The 13,668-nt window shown below is 42.5% G+C and overlaps 1 protein-coding gene across 4 annotated transcripts in view; it reads left to right on the forward strand.

Annotated features, from left to right (window-relative positions):
- LOC137621476 (nuclear factor of activated T-cells 5-like) overlaps nt 1-13,668 on the forward strand; it is a 426,226-nt gene that overhangs the window by 178,849 nt on the left and 233,709 nt on the right. For 3 of the 4 annotated variants that reach the window (XM_068351807.1, XM_068351808.1, XM_068351806.1), the window contains exons 3-4: nt 8,231-8,451; nt 9,116-9,472. In XM_068351807.1, the coding sequence (XP_068207908.1) occupies nt 8,231-8,451; nt 9,116-9,472 (578 nt within the window). The remainder of the gene's footprint in view (nt 1-8,230; nt 8,452-9,115; nt 9,473-13,668) is intronic. The other variant, XM_068351809.1, reaches the window with a different exon arrangement.

Below are 13,668 nucleotides of genomic sequence, written 5' to 3' on the forward strand. Positions count from 1 at the left end.
AACTTTTCTATTTATATACATAAACATCAAGAATGTTTTCACATATATATATATGCTCTTTATATATATATATATATATATATATATATATATATATATATATATATATATGAATACATTCTTATTGATTATGTATACTTAAAAATGTTGTAAATTTCCTTTTCAGTGTTTGTGCTGCACGTGTGATAACGTATACGACAGGTTCTAAAGACACTTGCGCAATGCCGGGAAACCTTCCTTTCCAACCCCTCCCCCCTTGTCCATCAGTCTTCCGGTTGGTATATAAACTGTCGTTGACTCGGCCGCCGCCTCGGGAATTGTCATCGTTTGGACCCTCCTCTTTCAGCTGTTGTCTTCGCCTTTCCCCCTTCCACGGGGAACATATGGATTACTGAATGAAGGGAGTGTGGTCTTAGGTTGAGCTTTCAATTGTGTTCCTAATTATTCAAGTGTAATTATTATTGTTTGTAATTTAACTTTTCAGCTTTGTTTCCGTGGGGAACACTTCGCTTCATAGGATTAGTGGTTCTTCCTATTAGTGAATATTTTTAGCAGTTATTCTTAGGTCCCCTTTGTTCCCTTGGTGGTCTCCTTTCCCATCGCGAACTAGGTGTTCCTCCAGAGGGAGTTTTTTGTTACATAATTTATTTTATTTTCCCTCAGTTATCGATGCAGTTCTTCTTCGTTCGACTAAAAGAGCCGACGAAGCATAGCTGTTCCGTTGAAGCCTGGGAATCTGCTGTCACTACCGACCCTCAGAGGACGTCATCATGGGCGTCATCCCTTTTCTTAGAAATACGCCTGTGACAGCACCTGATCAGCACTTCATCTTCGAGGAACTATCTCTGGCTACGCTTCCTCAGGCAGCGCTCTTGTCAGATCATCTTAGAGCGCTACCAGGACGTTCGCCTCCAGGGGTTGTACTACTTTCCCTTCCGAATTAAAGTTTTCCTCCCCAAGTGTGGGGTTGCTTCTCCCTTCCGAGGGAGAACTTCCTTGCATCTTCATCACTTCATCGACTCCGACTGCTGTTACTGTCTTCGCCCAGACTACGCTCCCCCCTTGCTGAGTCTCTCTTCCTTCGGGGGCGGAGCATAGTCTTAGGCAAGTCTCTCCTGCGAAGTGATCACCTCTCTCATTCCCGAGAGGGGCCACTCATAGAGACGCCTATTCGGAGGATTGCTACTGCAAAAAGTCACCTTGCTGATCCACCAGCACTCATGGGCGTCATTTGTTCCTGGACCTTCTCCTGATAACGCTGCAGCTATTCCTCGGACTTCGGTCGTGGACTCTTCTGTGGATCGTTCGCGATCTCCACCGGTGGATGTTCACCCTTCCAAGGGCACATCCCAGTTCCTGATCATCTTACCAGCTGACCTGCTGACCTACCATCACTGTTCTTGTCTCCGGTACAGCCTCCTGAGGCCATATGTTAGCGTGCAGCTGCGCTTCAACGGCGCTCACCTACATCTCTTAAGCGCCAGCCTGCTCCGTCACGCTTTACAGAGCACCCACGCTCTCCACCTCGGCAGCACTCTACAACGCTTTGGCGCACACCTTCACCTGCTTGCCCCCAGGGTCTTCCAGCGCAACCTCGCCACAAAGAGCAATGTATGCCAGCTCACCAGTGCTCACCAGCCAACCTACGATTGCCGGCGGAATAGAGCACACCGAAACTGTAGCAAGCGCCTGCGCAAATTCGGTCTCCTGCTCGTGCCAACGATCTCCTGTGTGCCAGCGTTCTCCTGCGCCCCAGCATTCTGCCAGTGTTCTCCTGTGTGCCAGCGTTCTCCTACGCGCCAGCGTTCTGCCAGCATTCTCCTGTGCGCCAGAGTTCTCCTGCGTGCCAGCACCCTCCAGCGCCTGCGCCATCGATGTCCTACTCGTCAGCTCCCTCCTGCGCGCCAACGATCTCCTGCTCTCCAGCGTTCTCCTGCGCATCAGCACTCTCGCGCGCGTGCACCAGTACTCTTTATGTGCGCGCACCAGCACACTCTCTCGCGCGCCAGCGTTCTCCCGCGCGTGCCAGCGTTCTCCCGCACGCGCCACTGAACTTCAGGCTCCCGTGCGCCATCGCTGTCCTATGCGTCAGCGCTCTCCTGCGCGTCAAGGCTCTCCTGAGCACCAGCGTTCTCCTGCGCGCCAGCTCTCTCGCGTACCAGCATTCTCGTGCGCTCCAGGTCTCTCGTGCGCGCCAGGTCTCTCGTGCGCGCCAGCGCTCTCCCGTGTGCACAAACACTTTCGCGTGTGCGCACCAGCACACTATTGTGCTCCGGCATTCTCCCGCGCATACGCACCAGCATTCTCACGCACGCACGCACGAGATCTCATCCCCGATTTCGCGCTCACGATCCTATGTTCTCCTGCACATTCTAGAAAGACTGCACAACACCCTGCACAGCGCTTTACTGCTCGCCAATGCTCTCCGGCGCAACAGCGGTCTCCTGCGGACTTGCGCTCTCAGATGCAGCGCTCTCAGATCCAGCACTCACCAATGCACCAGCGCTCGCCAATGAGCCAGCTCTTGCCCAAGAGCCAGCGCTTGCCTGCTCGCCAGTGCTCTCCTGTGCAGTGCTTTCTTGTGTGCCAGCTCTTTTCTGGGCATTCACCAAAAACTGTGCTTCAGCAGAAACTGAGCACCAGCATCATCCTATCGCTCAATTACTCTCCTGCACACTCGCGCGAGAAGCAAAATGAATGAAAACTTTTTGACAGGTCACCATTGCCCCATTCCCCTTCCAGCAAACACATTACAGCATGCCCGCCGGGAAAAGAGGGAAGAGGCTTCACAGAAGGGTTCAAGATCCCGAAGATTCCATCTTCCAAGGTGAATCTACCATCGGTAGAGACTCCTCACAGGGAACCCTTGGTCCTTTTCTCCTCAGGAGTTTTTCCTGACAGTACCACTGTCAGCAAACACGATCTAAACATTGCAAATGGCCTATCATTAGCTCGTAAATCTCTAATTACCAGAATGCCAATCACTTGCTCATCAACCACCGTTCACTAGTCTGCCGATCGCCGATTTCTAGCTCATCTTCCATCAATGAGAAATCATCAACTGACTGATCGCTAGATCACCGTTTGCTGATCGCTAGCTCGTGGATCACCAGATAGCCAATTGCTACCTCATCTCTCTTAGATCATTGACCTCCAGTCTCACCAATTGCTAACAATCTCCGATTGCTAGCGTGTTGATCACTAATTGTTAGTCAATAACCAGCCATCAGCTTGCTGATCACTAGATTGCCAATGGGCCGCTCGTCTTTCTTCGATCATCGACCTCAGCTCGGTGAACTCTGACCAGCCATTCGTCAGCTTGCTGAATCGCCAACTTTCCATGGCTGACTGACCAGACAGCGTTCATCTGCCTGTCAGTTACTTCGGCTCACAGATCACCGATTCACCGATCATCGGTAGTTCGCCGTTCACCAGCAGTTCGTCACTCAGATTTACTAGTCAACCTCTGCCCGCGGTTCCCTAGATCTGAAGGTATACAACACACTTTTTGCTACTCACCGTTCGCCATCACACCAATCAACTAAAACAATCGATAAACGATCGACAGCTCCCATCAGCGGCTTAGCGATAGGTGACCCCTCGTGAGCACTCTCCAACCGCACAGTAACCACGATACCCAGCCGTTAACCATAGATTGCCATTCGCCAGACCGATGCTGTTCTAAGGAATAGTATCAATCCCGTCAGAGCGTATGGTAGGGTTAAGCGTTGCCTTCCTTCTATCAGTTAAACGAGTTCTCTCCCAGGGAAGAATCCTTACACAAGGTATTGCGTCCCATCTTTTCCGCCACGAGTCAAGACCCCAGCGTCAACAATTTCCCATGCGAAAGGATCCGCAAGGAGCTGTCCCCTTGGGTCGATGTTCATACGATGTTGGAAGAGTTTAGACAAGAGCTACGACCACAGGTCTTCGTTTACACGCTGGATCTAGAGGAGGCATACATCCAGGCCCAAACCATCCATCATCTAGGAAGGATTGAAGATTCAGTCTAGACAAACAAGAAACACCAGTAGGGCACTGTGCTTCGGTCTTTCCACAAAACCCATCCTGGACTCGCAGGATTGGCTTCTGTCTCCTCTGTTTCTGGAAGACTGACTGACCTTAGCAGACTCAGTGGCAACTTTGCATTAGCACCGGAACTTCTGAAGTCTTTTTACCAAGATCGGGTGATCATGGTAAACCTTTGGAAGTCTTCCCTGCTTCCCTCTCAGAAGACTGGTATATCTGGTAATGATTCTAGACACCAATCTCCACAAAACCTTCTCATCAAAGACAGGCGTAGAAAAGCTACAAGACCCTTTCTCAGAACGAGAAGAACGCCCAGTCAGCATGACTATTTTTCCTCAGACACCTATCATCTCTGGCCTGTCTAGCCTCCAACGGTCACCTCAATATTCGTTCTCTCCAGTGGAGGCTTGAGTTGGATTGGAATTACACCTTCGATTCCCCGGACATTCTGATCCCCATGGGACCAGAAGTTTGGTTGAACCTCAAGGGATGGGTGTCAGTCGAGAATCTACGGAGTGGCATAAACTTCTCATCCTTCCCCACCCCTCGGACTTGATGCTGTTTTTAGACACTTCAAAAGAAGGGAGGAAGGACCATACTGCTGCACCACATGACCTCAGGCCTGTGGACAGAGTCCGAAATTACCTTCACTTAAATCTCTTAAGAGATGAAAGCCAACATTCTGGTCCTTCAACAGCCTCATCAGTTCCTAACGGGCCCCTCAGGGTGCGATGAGCGAGAACACCACATAGGGGCTCTCATCAACAAGTAAGAAGGAACTTGCTCGCAGCCTCTTTCCATCTACTAAGATGGACCAAAGTCCCCTCGGTACCACTAGCAGCCCGCTTCATTCCAGACTAGAGGAATGTGCTCGCCGACAAACTGTGTGTGCACATCATCTCAGATAAGGTGTACCAAATGGTCTTTGGATTATCTAGTAGTCGACAAAGTCCCGACTTTATGGGGTTCTCCAACTAGGGATCTGTTCGCAACGCCCCTGTACCTCAGGCTTCCGCTGCTCCCTAGTCCTAGACCCCAAGGCTCTCTGACAAGAAGCATGCCAACAATTGTGGGTACAACAACGACATCTATGTTTCGTCCCTGTTTTTGTCTGGAGAAGGTCTACTCAAGAAGGCTAAAACATCGGTCAGCCTCTCAAGGGCTCTCATAGCTCCGCTATGGCATTACGCAGAACGGTTTCCAAACCTTCTGTAGCTCCTGATAGAGCCTTCAAGAGAACCCTCTCCTCGTCACAGACAACTACACTGCGACATCTATCACTAGCTATAGCTTTGCTATGATTGTATGCCAGGAGACTACCCAGTACCTCCTCTCTCACAGAGGCTTTTCGCAATAAATTGCAAAGAGGTTGTCTAGATATCTGAGGAATTCCTCAGCATCAGTCTACCAGGCTAAGTGTAACATCTTCTGTGGCTGGTGTCATGGGAAAGCGTATCTCTCCCCTCGATACCTCTATTCCAGCAATAGAGGAATCCTCGAGTATATGCACTTTCAGCAAGTAAAGACGACCACTCAACCTTGAGCCTCGCCTTCAAACTGAAAGGAAGGGACATTCCCTCATCACTAGATCTTTCCCTGACGGAATTGAGACCTCCCTCTCGTAGCATGGTTTGAATTGTCTGGTCTCTAAGGAGACATCCTTACGTTCCACTTCACCAGGCAACAAAAGTTCACTTGGTTTAGAAGACTGTTCCTACACACTTTGACAACAGCCAAACGAGTCAAGGAACTGCATGGACTCTCTTTCGATATCGCCCATTCCTGAGAAGGGTGAAAGGCAACGTTCAGTTTCATCCCCGAGTATGTTGCCAGACACAGTCTCCAGAGGTGACGGTTCCTAGGCAACAAGTCTCCACTCTGTAACTGATGATCCAGATCATCTGTTAGGTTTAAGCGCTACCTCAAGAGAAGGGCTACAGCCCACCCTAGTCCATTCTCTTATCATCAGCACTGGGAGAGACAAGAGGAGGATCGCCAAAACATCATATCTGCTGGATTCACAGAATCATCAATTACGTTCTGAATCCAGATCCTCGTCCAATATGTCGACCCACGATGTCAGGGGCATAGCTATGCCCCTGGCCCTTCTAAGCAGATTACTCTGTGCGCAGGTTCTACAAGCAATGGTGTGAATGCTTTAGGTGACTTTCACAACCTTTCTCCTGCAAGACATGACCCACAGGAACTCAGTATGATCTCTATCGGTCCTGTGGTGGCTGCACAACAGTTGGTTGTATACCTCAAGCTCCGTATTGGACAAGTAGCAGAAGGTTTAGGGCACTGTTACCCGGTTTAAGTCTGCATGAATGAAAAGGGTTGACTGGCTCTTATTAATTTCTTCATCCTCCCCTCTCTTAGGGAAAGCAGCATCTTGGGTTCTCTGCGTAAGCCGACCTCAAACCACTGCAGGTAAGCCATGCTCGCTCTTGTACCTAGTATTAAGCTAATACTGCTGCGTCCCCATACCCTGGCGAGGTGGTATTGGGAAAGTCTTGGTTACAACAGTTTTTCCTACAAAAAGACTGAATAACTGTACCAGGACAGTCACACTTCTAAATATCTCAACACAGCTTGTGTAGGCTGCGGACCCTGCATAGCAAGGTTTTTAGCGAGGCGCAGGGACTCCTTATTTTGAGTACTAACATACTCAAATAAGGAGCCCCTGGGTAAAGCCAAAAGCCAGATTGGCAAGGACGTCCACCCTTCCTAATTGGTGAGTCACCCCTAAATGAATAGTGTAGGTTTGTATTCCAGTTACTGAACAAATAACAAATTCTTAGGTAATTTATATTTTTCCTAACGATAAAACCTTAGCTATTTATACAAACTTGCAGGCCAGCCCTAAACCCCCTTGAAGTCCTACCTTTAAGCAAAGTGAGCTAATTCACCGGTGTGTGAATGGGAGTGGTAGCAAGCTACCCCCCTTACCCCCGCTAACTAGCAGTATTATGGGTAGTTAACCCTCGCTAAATTTTAATGACTAGTCATTTCAGCTACACAGAAAGTAATACCCCTAAATAAATAGCTAGGATTTGTATTGTTAGGAAAAATACAAATTATCTACGAATTATCACACCCTAGATCTTCCTGGTGAATCAGAAAAAGCTAAGTTATGCACCCATGAGATGAGAGGAGTTGGTGCTACTCTCACCTTCAAGAAAAATATATTTTTGGTCCAAGTTTTAGACGCTGGAGTATGGAAGCATTGGATCCCATTTACGATGCATTATTTGCTTGAATGCGTTCATGGGTCTTTAGATATTCACGCCTGTGATTTCTGCTTAGCAAGTGTTTTAGCGACTCCAACTCCTTTGCAGGACCAGAAATATCATGTTATTGTAAGTCGAGAATAAGAAGGCCTGGCCCCTCTTCTTTTCTTCTTCCCTTCTCCTGGGATATAGTTGCTTGAATCCTTTATAGCTGGAAAGATGTATAGATGCAGATAAGACCTATCTTTAGCTAGCAGATTTTCTCTTGATATTAAATAGAAGTGTTCATTCCACCATTCTCCTAATGAGGGAAAGGATGGATATTTTCAGGAAAACCCATCAATTTGTTTATGCCTTACTTGACAGACTGACCAGTCTAAGAGAAGAGATTTTCTTTTGTAATAGCCTTGGTTGCCTGGGCCATGAAGCTGACATTACCTCTGACCTTTGTTCGCGAGGTGTATAGGATGCTATTCTCCACCCATTATCTGGTCTGAGATCAGCAATCCCAGGATTTAACCAGCCAGTTTGTTAGAGTAAAGAAACTTCCTCCCACTTAAGAATCAGTCTCCTAATTAAAGGATAAAGGTTTGTAATAATGTCGGAACGAATCACAAATTTTAAAAGTAATTTGTATTTTTCCTAACTATACAAACCTCAGTCCTTCAACTTTACTTCCCACCATTACCTCCTTTGATAGCCCCATTTGCAATCAATGTGACTGTTCAGTGTATCAGCAAGGGGTCTTCCCTTCCTCTGTCCACTAATTGTTGTCTACTGCCGACACCTCATTACAAGTTTTAACTGCTGAGTTTCAGCTGTGCTTCAATTAATCTCCTAATCTCCTAATTAATGGACTTAGGTTTGTATAGTTAGGAAAAAATTCAAATTATTTTTAAGATTTATGATATATGTTAAATACTGTAACTGTATTTGTATGAAATATACCGATATGTTTCTTTTATATGCAGCATCTTCTGGGGTGGGTGTTAAGAGGAACCGTGGCTCTCTAGGAAAAGCGTGTCTGTCAACCCCACCACCAATACAGTCACTTGTTGATGAAGATTCAGGATTTGGGGGTGATCAGTCTTTAGACTCGGAATCATCATTACATTCAGTGCCAGGAAGCTCCAACAATTCAGTGACATCTGTCTCCTCAGCTTTACCATCCCTCGCCATGGTGCCTCAGACGGTAGGTTGGGTTTTGCCATATTCACCAATTTTTATTTTTTAAGGCTTTCTTTTTCCAAATTTTTTTCACATGTTACAGGTTCAGGCCTCAAATACCAATTATTCATCCAGTGGCAGAACTTTTTAACTCCTGTTTAGGGAAATAGTATTATCAATTTGTGCTTGTTACCTTTTTGTCACTGATATTGAAGTTACAATTTCCATCTTAAGACGTGGACAGTAACCTACCCTTTTTTATCATAATAATCTGTAAAGAACATATACTTTTTTAAAAGTAAATTTACCTACTTTTGTTGAGTCAAAACTTGAAATGCATTTTGTTATCATAATTTTCTGCTGATCAAATTGGAAACTATATACAGTATATGCAAGTATTGGCAGAAATGAACATTGCTTATTATGCAAGTGTAAGTGATAGCATGTAAGCACAGTTCTGAGCACATTTATTTGCACAGCTTTTGCTCCATTATATTGAGTTCTACCAAGTCACTTGAAGACCAGGAAGAGAAGGGTAGAGTTTTTAAGCCGCAAACCATAAGGAATTGTGTAAGTATGGTTCCAGGGTGGTTAGACACAACTTACTTGTCCTAGTGTTTCCTCTCGCCACCATGCATTTTGTGGTGGATGTCTGACCCTGGTGTCCCGTTTGGGCTGTGTCCTTACAGAAACTGTTGCTAGTCAGTTTGTTGCAAGGTGCTGGAGACGAGCAGGACACGGGGACCAGCCAGAAAAACCCAGGAAATGTTCCAGTTGGGGCTTTAATCCCTACAACAACACAACTGACGATCAGTAATGGCACCAGCCAAACTGGGAACACCCATGGTGCAGTGATGTCCAGTGGTGCAGACAAGGAAGAGTGGCACACCCCCTACAGTGTAGGGCCCTTGGTTGCTGGTGGCTCTGCTTTCAGCCTCCAAGGTGCCTCAAGCACTGAGGTTATATCTGAGCTGCCTTCAGTCAGCACCAACTCTCCTTCAAACTCCCCCTCTGGCACTGTGTCACTTGGGAACACAAGTGTTAAGGTAGGCACCAACACACCCACTCAACCCCTCACACATACACATTTCTCATAGTCTTCATGAGGGAATTACCGCAGAATACAATATACATATTAATCATCAGTGGCCCCAATCTCCCATAGGCATCAGTGAGTCATTTTATATTTGTACTGTAGTGCCCTTTCATATTTTTGTAGGAAAAGAACAGAAATTTATTTCAGCCATGGGAGATGTAAGCCTGACTCACATTTCTTTATTAAAGAGTCATTGCTCACAGGACTTGAATTATTTTAGTTTGTTGAGAATTATTCCTTTCAAATCTGTAAAGTATATAAAAAGTTGTCATCTGATGAATGGTGTGTAACTGATATAATCAAATAAATATTAATTGTGTTGTATATTGAAAAGTCCTGATGAACATATGACTATGCAATAATAGTATAGTTCAATATTTTCTTAGTTCTTGTTCATGAAAATTTACCCCAGGACTGCATGCTTGCACCGAAGTTCATTGTTCGTGAAAGGTGCTGGCTAACAACTTACTGTTCCCAGTGACTGACAACTTTGCAGGATGGTTATTTTCTTGGTTTTTAATATTGTTATAGAATATGTACTATTTAAGATATTTTTCTGTGTTTTAGGTTATTGCATTTAATTTTCTACAATGATAAATGATATTTGGCTCCTTAGAATGATGATTTTACTAAAACAAGAATTATAATTTCAGTTGAAAAACCAAAACTATGCTTTGGTAAATTTGATTTATAGAAATCCTTGGGTAAAGAGCTCCATTGATTTTTGGTGACTGAAATATGTAAGGTTAATTTCTTTACGAGGGAAAAGTATTAATATTCTCATTTTATATCATTTAATTAAAAAAACTGTAGTTTATTCAACACAACTCCATTAATTTACAGTAGTCTACTCTAAGATAGCACTCTTCAGATACACTCTAAGGAAAAGAGAACTCTTCCACCTGGCAAGTTATGCATCTGTTTCAGTCAGCAACTTTTGTAACGATTTGTAAAATGTTTCAAATGTTTATTAGAGAATTTTCCTGCACTATCTTGAAGTGCTTTAAGTTCCTTGCTGCTGCAATTACTTGTAGCTGCAAGTACACATGTTTTCCTTTGAACAGTCAATGTTGATTGTTATCATCTAGGTTGCTAGGTGTTAGTATTTTCACAGCTTTTTGAGGAATTTTGATTTATTTGTGCTATTTTATAGCGTATATCCTTTTTCAGTATTTGACATAGAGGTTAGGTTTAGATTCTAGTTTCTGTTAAGCACCATTTCCAGTAATTGAAATTCAATAACCTTTGCCTAAGCATTATTTCTATTTTTCAATATCAGTTTGGGAATTTTTTTTTACAATATTGTTGTGATTTTATTCCACGGCATTCCGAATACTGTATTTATGTTCACTGGATCACTAGTTTTTGCAGAGGATTGATTATTATCCTGTGTTTTTATTTATTTGATCGCATATCATTTCATATCAATTTTAGGGATATACATTAAACCTAGCATAGTTATTTTATGGTTATTAACTCGATTATATTAGCTTCATTGTTGAATTACAGTAGCATTATTGATGATATTACCATGAGTGTTTGATATTTTGCTGCAATGTATTAGTGCACCTGGTAAGCAGTGCATAGCCTTATATCTAGTACAGAAAAGGATTAAAGTACCTGTATGTTGTGTTGTGCATGCAGGGCCCAAGTCTGTATACCTGAGCTTACATATATGTATAGAGGTTGGTCTTAAACTCTGAGTTTAAAAATTCTTCATGAAATGGTGAATAGAGTTTATTATTCATTTCTTCCTTTTCTTTTAACTGGACACTATAGAAGATTATAGAAGGTTTATAGCTTTATCTATAAAACTAATAAATTCTCAAACAAAAAGGAAGAACCAGACTTCTAGCAACATAGATTACTATCCATTTCCCACAGCCAAAGGAATCTTTCTTTCCACAAGATTATTCTCCACCCTAAGATTTCTGGTTATAAAGATGGGAAATTTTCATTGGAATTCTTTCTGAGTGGAGTTGAGCATTATTGTTTAATAATTTTATAATATTTTTGAAGAGCTTTCTTTATAAAAAGGAAAATTTCACAATCATACATTAGTAGACAATCTTACCCAGATTATCAGAATTTTTCTGTTTCATAAAACCAGATAATTTGCTTTAAAAAATATTATATATATATATATATATATATATATATATATATATATATATATATATATATATATATATATATATATATATATATATATATATATATATATATATATATATATATATATATATATATATATATGGTGTGCAGCAGGGTCCAAAAAACATTAGTAAAAAGGCCATAATTTATTTAGAAACGTTTCGAACACTGCAATGTTTATTATCAATCTGTAAAGAATATAAATATAAAATTGTTAAAATTTGTACAATAATTAAAGAAAATAGTAAAAGAATATTAAAACATTATTGATTCTAAAACAGAAAATTGAAGGCAAAAACAGTAAAACATAAGGGAAGCAGTCAGTGCTCACCAAACCATCCATAAGAGAAGGTGAAGAACGAATGAGTAAAAATTGTTACCCACCTACGACTTCAGTTATGCTTCTCCTCTTTCCTTAGCATAACTGAACTTACGGAAGTCGTAGGTGGGCAACAATTTTTACTCATGCGTTCTTCACCTTCTATGGATTTTGAGGTGAGCACTCGTTCCCTTATGTTTTACTGTTTTTGTCTTTTACGATTTTGTTTTAAAATCAATAATGTTTTAATATTCTTTTACTATATTTTTTAAAATTATTATACAAATTTTAACAATTTTATATTTATATTCTTTACAGATTGAAAATGAACATTGCAATGTTCGAAACGTTTCTAAATAAATTATGGCCTTTTTACTGATGTTTTTTGGACCCTGCTGCACACCATATATAGTATCTTCACCTGTAATCCTTATATATATATATATATATATATATATATATATATATATATATATATATATATATATATATATATATATATATATATATATTGGGGGGGGGGGGCTCAAGCCATGTCGTCCTGATGGAAGGTTCCAAAAAGTTGCTTTTAAGGGATATATGATCTACAGTGATATTCCCAGAGAATTTACCTTTAGGTCTCCAGAATTCTAACTCCTAGTGCAAATATCCTTAACATTCTCTTAAGGATATCGCATAAATTAGGGGATGTATATCTTGATACGACACATAGCGATCTTCTTCCCGAATAGCGTTTTCGCTTCGAGGGGGAAGAGTGTCAATTTGAAAGGGGAGCCGTTATCAAGGTTACCCTATTTCCCATACTACTATTGAGTATCAAGATAGCGGCATATCCAAGATGGTGGACATTCCTAATTTTGTAGCGAATTCGCACGGTGGTGTTCCCTGTTGATCTAACTTTTTCAATCGATTCTGCGAGGATTATTATGTAATCTCCAGCTTCTTTGGCCTCTGGAAAATTGAGTATTGATTCTTTACAATACGTATATTTTAGCTCCTGTTTCACAGTGAAATTAGAATAATTTATTGTGCTTAGGAGCTAGGCCTGTTACCGGAGGCGGCATGGGCGCTGTCGTTTGTTAGGCATGTGTTATTTAGTTAGTAGAACGACATTCCCGGTTGAAATAGCATTAATTAATTAATTATGAAAGCTATTTAGGCATTTTATACTGTTAAAGATATTTATGGTATGCATAATTTTCCTTTTTCTATGTCGATCGTATACGTTAAAGTTTCGGTGATTTAGGTAACCGAGGTAACCGAGGTAATCTAATCTAGGCGATGTAATATACTTTCAGACATTTCCCCGTTTACCCTCGTGTATCGTTTTATTAATTCAGGCGGAGATAGATATCTCCTAGAATTATTATATAAACCGATACTCTTCTCCAATGGAGATTTAAGGGTAATCTCTCCTTCCCTCTGAGTGTAACCTTAGGTTACAACCCTAGTTAATCTTGCCTTCGAGTAGACACTCAGGTTTGACTGGACTAGTGTTTTCTGTCTCTTCCCTTGGCCGGCAGATAGCAGGCTTTGGGTTTCGGTCAGAACCTCAGAGTATTTGGTATAGGAGGCTAGACCTCCCTAGGCCGCACTTGAAGTGGTGGTATGATGCCGCCACCTTCTCCCTGCGGTCTAGAAGACTAGTCCTGTGCTCGCAGACCCTAGGCTGA

This window comes from Palaemon carinicauda, chromosome 28, assembly GCF_036898095.1.
Source record: "Palaemon carinicauda isolate YSFRI2023 chromosome 28, ASM3689809v2, whole genome shotgun sequence".
NCBI lineage: Eukaryota > Metazoa > Arthropoda > Malacostraca > Decapoda > Palaemonidae > Palaemon > Palaemon carinicauda.